The 19,560-nt window shown below is 42.3% G+C and overlaps 1 protein-coding gene across 1 annotated transcript; it reads right to left on the minus strand.

Annotated features, from left to right (window-relative positions):
- Positions 1–9: 9 nt before the first annotated feature.
- Positions 10–13,138, minus strand: LOC134490047 (ankyrin repeat domain-containing protein 40-like). The gene is made up of 5 exons (XM_063292931.1): positions 13,020–13,138; positions 11,283–11,431; positions 4,438–4,932; positions 3,100–3,275; positions 10–1,687 (listed from the first exon to the last, which is right to left on the minus strand). Exons 1-5 carry the CDS (start codon positions 13,136–13,138, stop codon positions 1,541–1,543), a joined length of 1,086 nt encoding a protein of 361 aa, XP_063149001.1. The 3' UTR covers positions 10–1,540.
- Between the last annotated feature and the right edge of the window lie 6,422 nt (positions 13,139–19,560).

The raw sequence follows: 19,560 nt of genomic DNA on the forward strand, positions 1-19,560 counted from the left end.
AGGGAATAATTTTAAAGTTTTACATAAAGCCATCAATCCTTATGAACAAAAACCCAGCAATTAACATTCATTAAAAAATAGAAAAGTAAAATTATAGACACTTTGGTTCTAGAGTAGTCCTTAGCCTACAAATGCCTGCATATAACTGTGTGTCTTCAGGATTCTTTTTCTTGAAACAGCAACAATTATACAGATTGCCAAGCATCCCTTGGGCTACCAGCAGATCAACCCACCAGTGGACCACAATGAGGCCTCTCTAACTAATCTTACTTAATACCCAAGTTGGGGGAAGGCAGTATTTATAATCTGAGTTCTAAGCTGATAGAGACTTCGTAACTACATGTCAGTACATTAAATAGGTATTTATGCAATTGACTGACTCTGTATTTGTTGATGAAACCAGGTTCAAGCAAAAAGTAGGCAGTATGTAGAAGTGTTCTTTTTAGACTGCATGTGATCATGCATGAAGAGCAACATATATATCAGTAATGTCTATCCAGTCATATTCTGTTCATACCCATGGGGTTGGGAAACCCTTTGGAGCAAATCTGGGGCATGCATTTTTTTCAGGGGATGCAAAAACATGAAAATAAGTCCCATTCTAAAATCAGAGTTTACTTGCCTAACTTTGGAAGTAGCCATATACACAGCTAGTAAAAACACAAGCTGAATTTTGTGACTCTTTTGACTCATACATAGCAAAATGATTGGGTAGCAATCCCAGCCCAAAGGAATTCAACCACAAGTAGTTACATTTGGGAGCAAACCAGAGTGTTCTTTCTTTCACTGTAGCTATTGAGAATAGGACACTTTGGCAGATGAGCGCAACATTACCATATATGAATTATTGCTATGCCTTCATTTCAATCATAAATCCCATACAGCAAACCATATCAAAATCTAGAAAGTTTTAATATTCTGAAATAGTCAACTTTATTATGGGATGGAAGTTAACAGACAAAGCATTCATCCTGTTTCATCAGAACTATTAAATTGGAGAAAAGATAAGTAATATTTTATGAATTTCTCAGGAAGAGTAAGTAAGCAGTACTAAAGATTTCCCCACTGTAATATGTTTTCTGTTCTGTTTATCTGTCTTACATGCATTTAAACTGAAATTATTTTAACATTACAGTATTTTTAATGAAAAGGACCAGTAACTGCTAGAACAAATATTTGTTCTGTGGTATCTTTTCCCAAGTATAATGGACTAAACATGTTGCCAACAGGATCAGACTAATTGACTGAAGGAACAAGAACCTGCTAAGGAAATAGCTGTGATTATTTTAGTCATAAAGCAAGGTTTTATGTTTGCAGGTGGGGGTATATGTGGTAGTTAGGATAAATTATACGTAAGACTTCTAGAGTACTTAAATTAATTAGGAACTTTAGTTCTAACTCCAACAATATTAAGTACAAATACAAAAAAAATACTGCCTCTTAACTGAAAATATAATAAACTTTAATATAAACTTTAAAAATTAACTTTAATAATAGCTTAAAATAGAATATTCACTATCCTGCTTGTCAATCCTGTACTTCAGTATGTCAGCTTGGCTGCTTTGGTGTTGTAGCAAGACCTTTCCTTCAGTGTTGTTGCTGCAGCGTTTCTGAAAGGAGATGTGATGCTTCTCACTAAAACTAGCTCCAGCTCTTGAAAATTCTGAAGCCTGGCCACATCTTTATCCTTGGAGGAGAAAGGAAATAGCATTGTTTAAATAATTAAAGTAGTTTCATACTGTGAAAACTAATAATAAAACAGGTGATTGAGATTGCATCAAGATGATGGACTACTTTAATACTACCTTAAGAATCTCAGTTAATGAAAAATGTTCTTTTAAGTTTCAGGAACTGTTCAAGGATTCCATGTTTATTATACTAATCCATATTAGAGACTGAACCAAAGGAATGGTGTTATGCAAGCCTTCTTCCCACAACTGCCCTAGAACCATTATATGTTGGGTGTGAGGATCTAAAGAGGGATACAAAATGCACTCAGCTGAATGTACTTAATATCAATGTATATCCCAATTGCAAGGGCTATTCTGAGAGCACTGAGCATGTCTAGACTTGTCACTGCTTCATTTTTTCCCTTGTCAATCAGTGCAAGTTCTCCATTAGGAATGGAACATTAAAGGCTGGTGTTTTATGTGCTGCCCTCTACATACATTACTGAACTACCGGAATCACACACTATGCTGATAAATTATGCAGTTTGTTCAGTTTATGCTTAGCATCTAGGAACTTGGCTATTTTGGTTCAGTGCCAAAATTATAGTAGGGATTGGCAACTTTTTAGGCCTCAGGTAGCATCGTGAAATGGCCGTGGTGTGAAAAATCCCCCTTCAAATCACCCAAATCTTGTGAAAGTCTCACAAGAAAGTCCCAAAACCTAGTAACATTTCAGCATTTTCCCATAAAAATCTCATGAGATTTTTGTCATATAAGTTTCGGGTTTATTGGGGGTGCCACATTGGCAACTATAATTTATATGGCTTGCAGTGATAGATGAACTTGGATAATTGAATCAATGCTGCTTAAGTAAATCGTAGCTCATTGCATAAATCCAGTCAGTTTACTGGAGGTGGTGTCATTAAAACAAGGGATAGAAAATCGTGTTGTGTTAGAAGCTTGCTTGCATACAGCTCTATTTTTACTTCGTCTGCAAATCCTTGGAAGATGAGACAAATATGGAAGCTTGCAAAAAAGTAGCTCAGCTCCTTGGCATATGGCATGAGTTAACTAAAGTTAACTGTAAGGCGTAACCAAAAATGTTTGGTTATACATATATATAGAAGTAAGCCAGCCAGTATTATTTTGGATATACCTATATGCATAAACAGGTGCAATCCTGTAGATCTGGTTAGCATGCATGAGGAACTCTGAACTGGTCCTAAAGCCTTTTTAGAAAGCAACACGTTAAAATGTAGAATGTTAATTTTTTCTGCACTAACTACCTAATTAATAAAAATTATAAGTTGTATGTCACAATAAATAATGTCTGCTAGTTCCAGTCTTTTATGTACTATGTTGGTGAGCTATTTTCAACAGATAATGTCACCAAATAAACAAATGTTTAAAAGAAAATCTTAGTGTTTACCTTTCTTAATAATGTATCAGGTAATTTTCTAATCTTCTCCACTTGTTCAGAATTAATTCCCAGTTCACAGCAACACACCCTTAGTAGATCCTGGTAAGTCAGTTTTTTCCTGTCCAGTTCAATTTCAATGAAGTCATTTTCTTTAGGGTTTTGAATCCTTACTTTAAGCACCAATTCTGTATGTTTATATGGGGGAAAACATATATCTACAAGAAGTAAATGCTCATTAACAAGTAGGGAAACTAAAGTGATAAATTATCTGCAGTCCCCAAATCAGTTTCTTTAAAGTATGCTCCGTTTTTACAAAACATTAGTACCATTTTGGTATACTGGTTAGAAACCAGGAGACCGTGAGTTCTAGTCTGCCCTTAGGAGCAAAGCCATTTGGGTGACCTTGAGCTAGTCATGCTCTCAGCCCTTGGAAGAGGGCAATGACAGACGACTTCCAAAAATCTTGCTAAGAAAACTGCAAGGACTAATCCAGGAAATCACCAGGACTTAACACGGACTCAAAGCCCCCCCCCCCGCATAATAATATAGTAGTCAATATTTAGGATTTGCCACAGCAGAAGTTGGTGGTAACAACAACAAATGCTGAACCCTGAAATTCATTCTAATGTTTGAGAGCTGAACGTTGCTTGTTACGCCCGGGATGTCTTCGTTCCATTATAATTTAGAATGAAGTGAGTCACTATGATGCTTTTATTGTTCATCACCTGATGAAGAGCAAACCTGCTAAAAATGTCCACCTCTGCAGATTTCCTAAGCCCTAGAATATACAATGCCAAAGTTCAGAGCAACTGGATTTTGAAACCAGCCAGCCAGCTAGCTCTTTCAGACAGGTAGCTGTCTTGTGGTCAAACCCAGCAGATTTTGGAAGGCATGTGATACAGTTCTTACTGAAGGCAGGCAGCCTAGGTATTTTATTACTTTCAGCTCCTCCAATGAAGTACAGATTTAACTCATACATAAATGAAAGATGAAATTAATGCTGAAGCTATGTGTGTTTGCAGGTGTGCCACATATAATCCAACAAGAATTATCTGGGTTGCAAGAACTGTTCATTTCCACTGCTACAATAGCACCACTCCTTTAACCTCTCAGTGGCTCCAAGTATTTCTACGATAATTTGGGGAAAAGTTCCTTTCCTGCATACCATCCATGACAAGGAACCAGCTTGTTTTGCAGTGAGTGTAAGGGGTGGATTTCAATTTTGAACACAGAAACTCTTTCCTTATCTTGATGAAACTTTGACCATTTTCTGGAAGAAAAGGGTGGCTAAGAACCATGTTCACCTAGCAAGGAAAATAAAATAGTGAAAAGAAAGCTTTTCAATACCTTGTATATTATATGGAAAAGTTCCAGTGAGAAGCAGTGGCTGTAACGATGGCCCTGTACCCATTGTGGCACCATTTGTTTGGTTAGGTGTATGTTGTCTGGATAGACTTGAAGGCAAGTGATCTCTGTTGCAATGTGTAGATGAATAATATGCAGGACGGCAGCTTTGACCTCTAGACTTTATGTCTTCCGATCCTTCAGCAACGATGGGTGAAATGAGGTCACCATCCCAAAGGGGTTTCCCAAGGAGTTCTGCTTCCTTGTGCAAAGAAGTGGGTATGCAAAGGTTTTCTGCTTGAATTGTTGATAAAGAAGGGCTAGGCTCACCAGCAGATAAATGAGGTATGGCAGCGTTAGTTTCTTTGGGTGGAGCAGAAGTATGAAGAACGTCATCCCTTTCTTGATTGCAAGTGCAAGGAAATGATGCCCTGGTGAGATAGTTTGTCCTAACTGGTAGCTTTAAGTCACTTGATTCTTTATTATCATCATCTTCCACTTCAGGAGGTATGGGGGGGGGTAAAAAATAGACTATTTTAACCATTCTCTCCCATGAGAATTGTTACTCCTATGCATTCCAGAACCAGCAGAATTAATTGTATCTCAAATTTGGGAGTCCCTTTTTAACTACAAAGGAATAGCAAACAGATTAACAGGCAAACAGTTTAAGTACAAGAGAAATACAGGATTCACCCATGGAGCTACATTGGTAAATACTTGGTTAAGAATAGGAATCTTGCACTGTTTTATTTTACTTGGAAGCGGAAGATTAGAGAAGCGCGCCCATGTATACCATCCAAATGTGTATTGGCAAAGAATTCTACATAAACTCAGTTCTAAGTTAAACATTTCAAGGCACTTCCAAAACAGTTAATTTCTGCTGTTCGCTATTTCTCACCCCTTTTCTACACTTTGTAAAATGTTGCCTTCTTGAGAGAATAGCATGACATAGATTTCTTCACCAAAGAATTGGACAGGACTCCCAAAGTTATGGAATCAAAAACGCTGACCCACTGTATAATACAGCCTTTCTCAACCTTCTGACCCGGGAGGAACCCTTGAAATACGTTTCAGGCCTCGGAGAACCCCTGCACATTCAGGCTCCAATATAGGCCAGAAGGTACAAAATTATTCTATTCATTTCATGGGTAGGCCTGTATATATGTATCAACAGTGTTCTTAAACTAAAAATAAAGAATCAAACTTACCTCTAATGTGAAGTTGCCTGAATATGAAATATTTTTTAAATGAATTGTGATCTCCCAGGGAACCCCTAGTGACCTCTCGCAGAACCCTGGGGTTTCACGGAACCCTGGTTGAGAAATGGTATAACGCCTCAGAGCAAGGGAAACATAAATATTTGGATATGGATGTACCTGATGTGATGGAATGTGTCTATCAAGGGGGAGGTGATGTGATGGACTGCAGTAATGCAGCTGGTTCTCAGGAAGGAGGGAGCACATTCCAAGGAGGGTGGCGAGACAAGAGACAGCACAGCCCAGAGTTGGACCATGGGAAGAGGAAGAGATTCAGAATAGCCACTCCCTAGAATCTCCCAGGCTATATCCATTAGGTTAGGGTAGTACAGGTTTACTCTGGCAAGATTCTGGCTATTCAGTGTAAGCAAATAAAGAACTGAAGTTTGGCTGGATTGGTTCTATGTCATTCTTGGGCTAGGCCTAACACCTCATGATCCCTATAAATACTGAATCCCCAGTTTTTTAGGTTATTAGATTTTTAAAAAGCAGTAGTATCTCCCTGCATTCCACCAATGGTACAGTTATACATATGTACCATGTATTTGGGGTAAGCAGTGCTATATGAAGTGCAGGAGAGAAATACAAACAGGCAAAAGAAATTAAAACATGAGATAAGAAAGAGGAACTATTGCTAGAACTAGCTGCAGTTTCATACATGTGTCAGTATGCTGCATCTAGCTCCTAGTAGTGAAGCTGCAGAGGTTCTTAGTGTTTGGAGGCTATGAGGGTCTGGATGGGGAAGAATAAATGGTGGCTTAACCCTGGTAAGGCCAAGTGGCTATGGGTTCTGAGGCCCCCTAAATCCAGAGGTTTTTCCATCTTTATCTTGGAATGGGTTAGGACTCCCCCAGAGGTGGTGCACAATTTGAGAGTCTTCTTGGACTCACAGCTCCTGCTCAAGGAGCAGCTGGCAACTGTGGCTAGGAAGGCTTTTGCACAAATCCACCCTGGTGTACCAACTATACTATTCCTGGATCAGAAGGCCCTGCTCAAGGTTATTCATGCCTTAGCCACCTTCTGGTTGGATTATTGCAATGCACTGTACATGAAGTTGTCCTTGAAGACCGGTTAGAATTTGCAGCTGGTTCAGAGCGTAACGGCATGCGTGGTTTCAGGCACATCCACATAATACCTCTGCTCCACAAGCTGCACTGATTTCCAGTGGTCTTCCATGTGAAATTCAAGGGGTTGGTTGTCACCTATAAAGCCCTGCATGGCATAGGGTCCCTTCTTTGAAGCAGTGTCACATAATGGGATCCAGGAGGCATGCTTTTATTGTCACAGTGCCTGGCCTATGGTACATGGGCCATTAACATGGATGTTAAATGAACCAGTTGTACAGCTGAAGCATGTTACATTTTTTGAGGACCTTGAATCACTGAATTTACACTGCTGTGGTTATTTTTGTCTTTGGGGGAGGGGGTTGATTATTATGGTTTTAATTAATGTTTTCCACCCAGAGTCACAGAAGTGAGATAGGTAGCCATATATAAATCACTGAAATAAATACATAAAATAAATGATAGGATGAAATCACTAGTGGGTCAGCTTCCAAGGTAATATCTAGATTAGAGACCCAGGCTTGCACAAAATACCAAGAGCATGTTTGGAGTGCAACCTGGCATTAGTTGCACCTGTGGCATAGTATGGCCAAAACATGCCAGGCTGGTAACCTAGCCTACAACTTCTCTATCTTACTGAAAAGAGGAATGCTCACAGAAAAAAAAAGCAGAAGTGAGAGTGCAGATTAAACCAATACCTTAATGAAGCTTAACGATGACATCAGCAAACTCTTTTTAAGTTATTTGAACATAAAGCCAGAATAAAATATAGATAGTCCTCGACTTATGACCACAATTGGGACTGAAATTTCCATCGTAAGTTATTGCAGTTTTAAGTCGAGTCACCACCTGACCAGACCCAATTTTATGACCATTTTTACAGCAGTTGTTAAGTGAATCATGGGTCGTTAAGCAAATCCAGCTTCCCAATGGGCACATTTTGCCAAAAACGGCAAAAAAATTTGCAAAACACGATAACATGACTGTGGGATGCTGCAACTAATCATAAATGTGAGCTGGCTGCCAAGCGCCCAAAATGCGATCATGTGACTGGGGGGGGGTGCAATGTTTTGCAATGCTCAGAAGTGCTTTACAGGCCATAAAGCACCCATTCTGAGGCCGTGGTAACTTTGGACCATCTTGAAACAAATGATCGTAAGTCAAGGACTCTTCAGCAAAGGATCATTACCTTGTCGTGGTGCTGGAGCTTGAGCACCTCAATGATGCCATGAGCTAAACCGTGAAGGGCCACCCAAGACAGGAAGGTCATGACAGAGAGGTCAGACTAAATGCAATCCCTGGGGAAGGTAATGGCAACCCACCCCAGTATTCTTGCTGTGATAACTAAATGGATCAGTACAACCAGAGATATGTCGGTATACCATCGGAAGATGAGACCCCCAGGTCGGAAGATGGTCAAAATGCTACTGGGGAGGAACAGAGGATGAGTTCAACTAGCCCCAGATGTGATGACGCAGCTAGATCAACGCCGAAAGGACGGCTAGCGGCCGACGGTGCTGGTGGTGAACGGCAAATCCGATGTTCTAAGGATCAACACACCATTGGAACCTGGAATGTAAGATCTATGAGCCAGGGCAAATTGGATGTGGTTATTGGTGAGATGTCAAGATTAAAGATAGACATTCTGGGCGTCAGTGAACTGGAATGGACTGGAATGGGCCACTTCACATCAAATGACCACCAGATCTACTACTGTGGACAAGAGGACCACAGAAGAAATGGAGTAGCCTTCATAATTAATAGTCAAGTGGCTAAAGCAGTGCTTGGATACAATCCAAAAAACGACAGAATGATCTCAATTCGAATTCAGGGCAAGCCATCTAACATCACAGTGATCTAAATATACGCCCCAACCACAGATGCTGAAGAAGCTGAAGTAGAGCAGTTCTATGAGGATCTGCAGCACCTACTGGACAATACGCCTAAAAGAGATGTTATTTTCATCACAGGAGACTGGAATGCTAAGGTGGGCAGTCAAATGACACCTGGAATTACAGGTAAGCATGGCCCGGGAGAACAAAATGAAGCAGGACATAGGCTGATAGAATTTTGCCAAGACAACTCAATGTGCATAACAAACACTCTCTTCCAGCAACCTAAGAGATGGCTTTATACGTGGACTTCCCCAGATGGACAACACCCAAATCAGATTGACTACATCCTTTGCAGCCAAAGGTGGCGGACATCTGTACAGTCGGTAAAAACAAGACCTGGAGCTGACTGTAGTTCAGATCACAAACTTCTTATTGCACAATTTAGGATCAGACTAAAGAGATTAGGGAAGACCCACAGATCAGCTAGATATGAGCTCACTAATATTCCTAAGGAATATGCAGTGGAGGTGAAGAATAGATTTAAGGGACTGGACTTAGAAGATAGGGTCCCGGAAGAACTATGGACAGAAGTCCGCAACATTGTTCAAGAGGTGGCAACAAAATACATCCCAAAGAAAGAGAAAACCAAGAAGGCAAAATGGCTGTCTGCTGAGACACTAGAAGTAGCCCAAGAAAGAAGGAAAGCAAAAGGCAACAGTGATAAGGGGAGATATGCCCAATTGAATGCAAAATTCCAGAGGTTAGCCAGAAGAGATAAGGAATTATTTTTAAACAAGCAATGCATGGAAGTGGAAGAAGACAATTGAATAGGAAGGACAAGAGACCTCTTCCAGAAAATTAGAACCATCGGAGGTAAATTCCAGGCCAAAATGGATATGATCAAAAACAAAGATGGCAAGGACCTAATAGAAGAAGAAGAGATCAAGAAAAGGTGGCAAGAATATACAGAAGACCTCTATAGGAAGGATAACAATATCAGGAATAGCTTTGACGGTGTGGTCAGTGAGCTAGAGCCAGACATCCTGAAGAGTGAGGTTGAATGGGCCTTAAGAAGCATTGCTAGTAACAAGGCAGCAGGAGACGACAGCATCCCAGCTGAACTGTTCAAAATCTTGCAAGATGATGCTGTCAAGGTAATGCATGCTATATGCCAGCAAATTTGGAACACAAGAATGGCCAATCAGAGTGGAAAAAATCAACTTATATCCCCATACCAAAAAAGGGAAACACTAAAGAATGTTCAAACTATCGAACAGTGGTACTCATTTCACATGACAGTAAGGTAATGCCAAGATCCTGCAAGGTAGACTTCAGCAATTCATGGAGCGAGAATTGCCAGATGTACAAGCTGGGTTTAGAAAAGGCAGAGGAACTAGGGACCAAATTGCCATATCCGCTGGATAATGGAAAAAGCCAGGGAGTTTCAGAAAACCATCTATTTCTGTTTTATTGACTATTCTAAAGCCTTTGACTGTGTGGACCATAACAAATTGTGGCAAGTTCTTAGTGGTATGGGGATACCAAGTCATCTTGTCTGCCTCCTGAAGAATCTGTATAACGACCAAGTAGCAACAGTAAGAACAGACCATGGAACAACGGACTGGTTTAAGATTGGGAAAGGAGTACGGCAGGGCTGTATACTCTCACCCTACCTATTCAACTTGTATGCAGAACACATCATGCGACATGCTGGGCTTGAGGAATCCAAGGCTGGAGTTAAAATCGCTGGAAGAAACATTAACAATCTCAGATATGCAGATGATACCACTTTGATGGCTGAAAGCGAAGAGGAACTGAGGAGCCTTATGATGAAGGTGAAAGAAGAAAGTGCAAAAGCTGGCTTGCAGCTAAACCTCAAAAAAACCAAGATTATGGCAACCAGCTTGATTGATAACTGGCAAATAGAGGGAGAAAATGTAGAAGCAGTGAAAGACTTTGTATTTCTAGGTGTGAAGATTACTGCAGATGCTGACTGCAGTCAGGAAATCAGAAGACGTTTAATCCTTGGGAGAAGAGCAATGACAAATCTTGATAAAATAGTGAAGAGCAGAGACATCACACTGACAACAAAGGTCCTCATAGTTAAAGCAATGGTGTTCCCAGTAGTAACATATGGCTGCGAGAGCTGGACCATAAGGAAGACTGAGAGAAGATGGATGCTTTTGAACTGTGGTGTTGGAGGAAAATTCTGAGAGTGCCTTGGGCTGCAAGAAGATCAAACCCGTCCATCCTCCAGGAAATGAAGCCAGACTGCTCACTCGAGGGAATGATATTAAAGGCAAAACTGAAATACTTTGGCCACATAATGAGAGGACAGGACACCCTGGAGAAGATGCTGATGCTAGGGAGAGTGGAGGGCAAAAGGAAGAGGGGCTGACCAAGGGCAAGGTGGATGGATGATATTCTAGAGGTGACGGACCCGTCCCTGGGGGAGCTGGGTGTGTTGACGACCGACAGGAAGCTCTGGCGTGGGCTGGTCCATGAAGTCACAAAGAGTCGGAAGCGACTAAACAAATAAACAACAAGTCAAGGACTGCCTGTAAATCCCTACTCCTTATCTTACCCCTTCATTATGAGCTTCACTGACATCTCAGAATGCAAGGAAGAGCTTTGTTCTAAAGGCAAATCCATTGTATATTTTTAGAAAGATAAATTCAAGTTATCAAGCATACCTCCAAGAAGTTTTTTTATTTCTTTTTTTGAAGTCAAGTGTGCTGCCAGCTCTCTTTTAGTTGTAAAAATCCCCTTATCAGCTCCACAGTTCAGCAGGTACGCAACTATTTGAGTGTGGTTACGCTTGCAGGCCCAGTGCAAACATGTCCTGTTTAAGAGAAACATTAATTATCAAGCATTTCTGCCATTGTCACCCAGCAGATATTACCAACCAGAAATTCTGGCATTGAGGAATGTTGGGAGCTCCACCTCTGCTTGACTTCCTCAGAGTCATCCAAAGGCCGTAACATAAAAAGGCTTCCTTGCCAGAAATCATTATTCTCTTATGATGTGACTATCTGGGAGAGGTGCCTCAGTTTAGAGCAAGCATACCTTTTACACACAAACACTGAAGGTTCAATCTCTAATGTTCATGCTTAGGTAAAACCTGAGCAAGATGTCTGAGATCTCTGCTGGCTGGAGTGACAAAAATGAGTTTGATGGTCTCTGAGCAAGACAGCTTTGTATCCCCGTTTGTGAAGTTGTATTAGTCCTATTTGGAGAAGTGGGGAGTTTAAGGAGAGCTGTCTATTTTGAATTTTTCCACAATTCTTATAAAGATGGCAGGGTGTCCAACCTATCCAGTGTTCATGATATTTCTCTTGTGGATGAATTTTACCAGGATTTAATAGATGCAAACTGTGCGTGATGTTTTGCAAGAAACAGGATTGTATCATAGAACGTTGTCCCTCTTTTCCAATTCTTTAGTAGATGCTCAATATCAGTGCTCTATATTTATACTACAGGTAGTCCTCACTTACTGACCACTTGTTCAGCGACTGAAGTTACAACGGCACTGAAAAAAGAGACGACCAGTCCTCGAAGTTGTGGCCATTGCAGCATCCCCACAATTATGTGATTGTGATTTGGGCACTTGGCAATCAGCATGCATTTACAATGGTCGCAGCGTCCCACAGTCAAGTGATCGCCGTTTGTGACCTTCACAGCCAGCTTCCAACAAGCAAATCAGCAGGGAAGCCAGCTGGAAGTCACAAGACATTTCACTTTACGATCATGTTGCTTAGCAATGGAGTTGCTGGTCCCAATTGTAGTCAGTAAGTGAGGACTACAGTACCTGTATAATACAATCTTGGCAATATTGGGGAACAATAGTGATCCACATCGGAGCCATAAAGCACTCTAAAGAAGACTGGAAGACTGAATGATGTTATCCTTAAGATTGATTGTGATGGGTGGCAACCATATAGGTATGGTTAGGATTAGTGACACCTGTAAGATATTCAGTGCAAATATCTTCCAGGTGTCCCTAAAATCAAAGCTTTAAGGGTCTCGTCGCTAAGATCCCAGAAACGGACTATGACCCCGAAAGTTCAGGCGATAACTCTATGGCTCCTCCACTGTTTTTGCTAAAGGAGGTAAGGAAGCTGTTCTTCACGCCGCGCCGCGCGGAGAACGACAACTAAGCAACCAACTCTACGGAACCACCTCTATTAGTCCCGCCTATTTTAGGGGAAGGTCGGTGAGAAGAAGGGAAGGCAGTCGGGAGAGGAGCTGCATGGGTGCTCTGGAGGACGAAAAGCCCCACAATTTGCACGCAGTTCGCTGTAGCCTAAGGGCGAACGAGGTGCTGTTGCTGCATCTTGGAACGGGGTGGAGCGGTTGGCCGTCTGCCGCCGTTGGAGAGGCGAAGGCGCCCGGCCCGGAGGCGGAGGGGGAAAGAAAGGGGGGCCTCTTACCAGCCATTGATCTCATTTTGAGCATTCACCGCCACCCCCTGACGGAGCAGCGCCTGCGCCTCCTCGAGGTCGCCTAGAGCAGCAGCTTCCCGGAGCCTCTCCTCTAGGTGGCTGCTCATCCTCCCTCTCTCTTTCACCTTCCCCTCCGCCCCTTACTGCTCCCCCTTGCAGGCCCAGAAATGCCCCATCCACACGCGCCCCCTTGCAGGGAGACGGAGGCAGAGACGGGGGCAGCGAGAGCAGAAGCTGCTGCTCCCCTCCCAGCTCTCTCGTCGGCGGGGCTCTGTGCCCGGGGACGCGCGAGGCAAAAGCCTCTCCGTCCTCCTGTCGGCTGGCGAGGCGGCGCGCGGGGGCGCCCCGGAATTTCGCTCACGCGGTGGGACCAGCGGACAGAAACTGACCGGGAGGGGAGGGGGCGGATCGCAGGGCGAGTTCGAGAGGCGGGATCCGAAGCCCCGTTTCCAGGACAACCAAGTCTTGGGCGGGTCTAGCGCTGTAGGACCGGAGCCGAACGAAAGCGGTGTTGGCTGCTCAAGCGCAACGAGGAAGCTTCTTGCGGGGCGGGCAGGCGTCTCTCTCTCTCTCTCGGAGATTTCCAAAAGCGTGTGTACCTTCCCTAAAAATTAGAACTGGACAGTTGAAAAGCCAACTAAAATTGCGCCCTCTTTTTAAGATGCGAAAGGCATAGCGAAAGATGTTAAGGCGGACCGAAAAGCAAAAAAAAAATCTTCATCGGTCTGCTTTCTTACCCGCTGGCCATCATTCGGAGCCCAGTGAAGCTGCTTGAACCCCATTGGCCTCAGTGCGATTCAAGCGGTGATCTTTGTGTTGCTTTCTCCAAATAAATCCCACTGACGGTATTTCTAGTCCAAAGATTCAGTCTCTGTTGCGTTGGAAGTAAGTTTTATTAAACTGTGAGGGGGTTTAATCCGTAAGGGCTGGGCATAGGATGGCAGCGTTGGGCAATAAAGCACAAAAGCAGGCAGGAGCAGCAATACTTTGCAGGAAAGGAAGCTTGTTATTTTAAGGCAGAGTTCTCCAGAATTTAAAATAAATAGGCATACAGCAGTCTGGTGGGGGTTAAAAAAAATCAAAAGAATACACACAATCCCATTCTGATGCTTCGAATTTTTTAAAAAAACAAATGAGTTTTAGTGAAAATCTGAAGATCAGTAGTTGTAATAGGTCCCCCATGCAAAGCCACTGGGTAACAGAAGTATTTAATTATTGGCTGAAGGTCCTAGCCATGGACTCAGACAGATTACCCAAGCTTTGTTTTGGAGAGCAGATGGATAAGATGCCTCCTCATGCCTGGGCGGCCCGACCAACCAATACCATCTCGCAATATGGATTTTCAATTCAGTTTCCAGTCCAGTTAGATTTGAAGGCCAAGAAAAGTTTCAAACAAAGGGTTTTGGACATGGCTGCCCAAGAGGATACAGCATCCCTTAAACATGTCAAGTCCTTGAAGTGGCTGGCCCAACAAAAGTCAGTCTTTCAATTAGGAAAGTCTTCAACCATTTCTTTGCCCCAATATCTCCAAAGAGCTTTTACTAGCTCGTTTCAACCAATTAGACTCTGTGGTACGATTTGGGAGGTTCCAAGGAGTTCCATACGAAGAAAGATTATGTATTTGTGGTGCCCCAGCTGTTGAAGATACCGCACATATCTTGTTTGACTGCAAATTGTACTCAGTAGAATGGACTGACCACTTAGATTTATATTTAAAAGCAAAAAAATACTGGAGCAGCCAGCAGAAACTTCCTTGTCTTTTACAGGGTAAGAACCAGCTCATTACCAGCAAGACTGCGCTCTTAAGGCAATCTTAAAGAGGACAGATTATTAGATCAGATTGGAGTTGACTGTAGGGGTGACAGATCGATACGAATTGGTACTACAGTTTTATTTGTATCTACTCGTATTTATGTGTACGTTTATAATGATTGTCATTTTATTTTCTTTCATATTTGATATGGTCAAAAGGCTAAATCAATAAAGTATCGATCAACTAATTTCAAAAGCTGTAATATCACTTCAGTTGTTTTAAGTTTGTTTTCCTTGCAGTGCAAGAACAACTTTGAGAGGCCTGTGTTAAGCAGCAGTACGGCAGAAATGGGACAGTTCAAACTCCTTTCCTCTCACCATTGCTTTTAAATAGTGTATTTAAATGTCATTTTCTTTTGTTGTTTTGCCTTTTTAAAATCATACTAAATACCACTAAGCATTTAACAGTGCAAAAGATGTCTTATTCATAGATCCAATTGGGGGTCAGTTATATTTACTTCCAGGTACATGACTAGGATTACAGGCTAAAATAACTATGCTCACAATAGAAAGATGGGCTATAGAAGCTTTAAATATTTTGTTTAATGGTGGAATTTTCCAAATTCACACTGAATGCCAATGAAAGATACTGATCTGCTATATCATTTCTCCAGCAATATTCAAATTTGGAGTTTTCACTGTTTTCTATACAGTATACCAGTGTTTTTCCACCTTGGCAGCTTGAAGATGTGTGGACTTCAATTCCCAGAATTCCCTAGCCAGCTGGCTGGGGAATTCTGGGAATTGAAGTCCACACATCTTCAAGCTGCCAAGGTTGAGAAACGCTGCAGTATACAGTTCTCAATTTAATGGAGGAGGGGAGCAGAATCAGAAGTCTGGTATCAAAGTCTGGTATTGACATATCAATTTAATCTTTGGTTGAGAGCAGCTGAGAGAAGAAAAACAAGAGGGAGGCTTAAATTATGCCTTTATGTTCTCACTTGGGAACAACGCAGAGTATTTTTGCTCTCCTGTTACACATGCAGACACACTGCGGTATTCATTCAATGTAGCTCCAAACCAGCTGCACTAACTTAGGAGTATTTTCAGCTTTACCTAGTGAAGCAGAGCACTGAATCTGAGACTCTTTATTGGACTCTGATTATAGTGGGCACAGTGGTTAAGATGTTGCAATAGAACCAGAGAAACCCTGGTTTAAGGCTGGCCTCAACTGTTGAAGGTCACCGAGTGACTTTGGGCCAGTCATTCTCTTCCATGCAGCCTTTTTCCTCAGGTTATGGTTGTGGAAGGAGAACCATTTGTGCTCCTGGAGGAAAAAAAGGATTAAAAATGTAACAATTTTTACATTGGGGGGCCTGGATGGGGAACAACAGGCTTCGACTGAACCCTAGTAAGACGGAGTGGCTGTGGATTAATGGCTCCTTGGGTTCTGGGAAATTGTCATCTTTAGTTCTGGATGGGGTTGCACTGCCCCAGACAGACCTGGTGCGTAACTTGGGGGTCCTCCTGTACTCACGACTCCTGCTCAAAGAGCAGGTGGCAGTCATGACCAGGAGGGCCTTTGCGCAATTTCACATTGTGCGCCAGTTACACACTTTCCTAGACCGAGAGGTCCTTCGAACGGTCACTCATGCCCTGGTCATCTCCCATATAGACTACTGTAATGCGCTCTACATGGGGCTACCCTTGAAGAATATCCTGAAGCTACAACTGGTCCAGAATGCAGCCACGTGGGCAATCTTGGGTGTCCCAAGGTTTGCACATGTAACACCTTTGTTGCGTGGGCTGCACTAGGTTCCAGTTTGTTCTGGGTCCAATTCAAGGTGTTGGTCATCACTTTTAAAGCCCCACATGGCATGGGACCAGGGTATGAGGGGCTGTCTCATCCCTATTACATCAACCCGCCTTACTTGGTCATGCAGGGAGGGCGTGTTACGGACCCCATCCATAAAAGAATTCCATCTGGCGGGGTCCCGGAAGTGTGCCTTCTCTGCAGTAGCCCCCGCCCTGAGGAACATCCTTCCCCCAGAGGTGAGACAGGCCCCCTTGCTCCTGGACTTTCGAAAAAGATTAAAGACCTGATTCTGTCTGCAGGCTTGGAATGGGAGGGGGAATAGCCACACCTGAGGATGGCTTGCGCCCTAGAGTGATTTTCGATGGGCCTATTGCACTCACGGACTGATAAGAACTCTCAGCCTGGACTCCATCGTATTTTATTTCTAGTGTATTTATTGTATTTGTAACTGCTTTTGATTTTAATTTCGTTTTTATTGTAAACTGCCCAGATGGGCGGTGGTAAAGTTTGATAAATAATAAACCAACAAAACAAATACTATATAAGCACTGTTTTTTATAATGAAGTACATGCTTCCTGCTTTCCGTCTGACCGAATTGCAAGGCTTTGTGTCATGCCACTAGAGGTCACAGTAGAACAATAAAAAGAGGGTTTAAAAGACAGTTTTTGCTAATTATGGAAAGCTGTTGAAATGCTCTTTTCTGCTTGTTTATGGCTTTTTTGTTTTGTTTTTGGTGAGGCAGTGCTGCAAAACACTGCGTATGTCACCATTAGGGTGCTACATATTGTAAAACTGATGTCAAAATGGTTAGAGCTTTAGAGAGCTCATGATGGCTTCTATGGGGAGTTTAGATGAGGACTGAGAGTGGGCTGAGAGAGTATATCTGGCCCCAAATCATCAAGGAAGTGCCATGGCCAACAGCATTCTCCTTTTTATCTTCATGGCAGGTACATTGATGGCAGGTGATGCTGAGATTCTTTTCAGAACAATCTGCTGTCTTTCTGCCTTCCTTGTTCTAACATCACGTTTAGAAGAATACGCACATATATACACATGTGTGCACATCGCTGAAAATGCAAATAGGGTTTCTGCCTTTTGTATTTGGCCTATGAATTGTTCGATAAACTGAACATTAGTGAGTAAAGCATTTTCTACCATTTATCTGTATGCTAGGAAAAGACTACTGTACAACATTTATGAATGTGAGATCGATGTTAACAACACAAAAGCACACTATAAAAATATAGCAATAGACGTAAAGCCTCTTTGCCTTTTCTTTTGTTTCTGATGTGTCTGAGGAATCCCTTTTGTTTTGTTGTTTTGGACATTTCTTACAAGCAGGAGTCAGTTCATTCTGCACTTTAGGCTTCCTGACAAAATCCCTACTGTTTCTGGCAATGGCCTTCTGTCCTTTGGTTATATGCCCCTCCTTCTATTTCCTATACATGGCCCTTTTTCTCTTCAGCTGTTTAGAAGGCCCTCTGTGTTTGTGTGTGTGTGTGTGTGTGTGTGTGATTTAGACGTTGCCTGACTCCTCCTAATGACTCTGAGCAGCTTACAGTTTAAAAAGCAAGAACAAAAAAAGATTCGTAAGTGGCACAAAGGCAGACATATAAACAGAAATCCAGCCAAGAAGGGCTCAACCATCAACCTACCCCAAGGCCTGGGAGAATAGCCAGGTCTTCAGTAGCTCCCTGAATGTCATCAGGGTGGGAGCCGTGATCCCCACATCTTTTTAGATGCCCCCAATTTTCCTTCTACTGTAGTTAGAATTGTTTGCAATTGTGTCTTTGGGATCTCATTTTGCTGGATTTTTAATCCTTCCTGGACACTTTCCTCCATCAGGATTTCAAGGTGTTGGATCTGAAATACTTTGGTTTGAGTTCATCAAAATCTACTTTTCTGAAAAGGAGTGGACAGCTCTGACTCCTCTGCCTTCCTCCTCTCCTTAACATAATGAATTCAGGGATAATATAGGTTCCAAACACCTTCCCTTCTTCAAGCCAAGGCCTTCCTTAGGTCCAAGGTAGCAGACCTCCTTTGTTCGGTCCTCTGTCTTCCACCCTCTGACAAATAAAATTCTCAGCAAAAGAGGACAGGAATTTGTTGAACCTCAGAAGAGTTAGATTCACAATAGATGTCACAGTAATTGAAATCCCATTTTCACTATCAAGTGTGTCTTTGAAAATTTAGTCATCTAAAGGAGAAGGCACTTATCCATGTCTTCTGTCTGTAAAGACAGTTTATAATAAACTCCCCCAACAATATCTCATTTGTTTCATCCTCCTCTTATTCTTACCAAAACTCTCTGAACAGAATTTCTATGCAGGCATATGTCTTCTTCATGGGCAGTGAAACACTTCTTCCCTTTCTGTTGGGTCTGTTCCTTTTAAATACATTGCGACCTTCCAGGGCTATGTTCCAATCATGTGCATCATCACTCCAAATTTCAGTGATGCCTTTGATACAATATTTGCCCTCCTGTGTTAGGATTTCAGGTTCTCTCACTGGTGTAGATACATCTGGAATTGTGAGTGGTACCTCCTACTGGCCTCACTGTTGTAGTTTTATGCTGATTTCTAAGTTCCCTCTCTGTCCACAGGCTCCTCCCTTTGTCTCCTGCATTTTTGGCTTCAGCCCTTGGCAGTATATTTGATTTTGGACATTCCCCCTTTTAGTGTAGTTTAATATTCTCTTGATGAGGCCTGCAGAACACTTCCCCGTCTTTGTGAGCCTGTCTCTTGCCAGGACTCCTTCATGTAGATAATGCAGTCCATGGTTGAGAAACCAAAATCTTCTAAGCAGCACCATATACAGAGCTAGTTGTTCACTTCCAGGATCCTGTTTTCTCTTCTTATGCTATAATCCTCAGCTGGGAGGACTGATTAAGACACTACTTATGTTCCCAGTTCCTTTACTTCCTACCTGGGGCCTTATACTTTTGGTGATCCAGTCAAGGT

Source organism: Candoia aspera, chromosome 2, assembly GCF_035149785.1.
Source record: "Candoia aspera isolate rCanAsp1 chromosome 2, rCanAsp1.hap2, whole genome shotgun sequence".
Lineage (NCBI taxonomy): Eukaryota > Metazoa > Chordata > Lepidosauria > Squamata > Boidae > Candoia > Candoia aspera.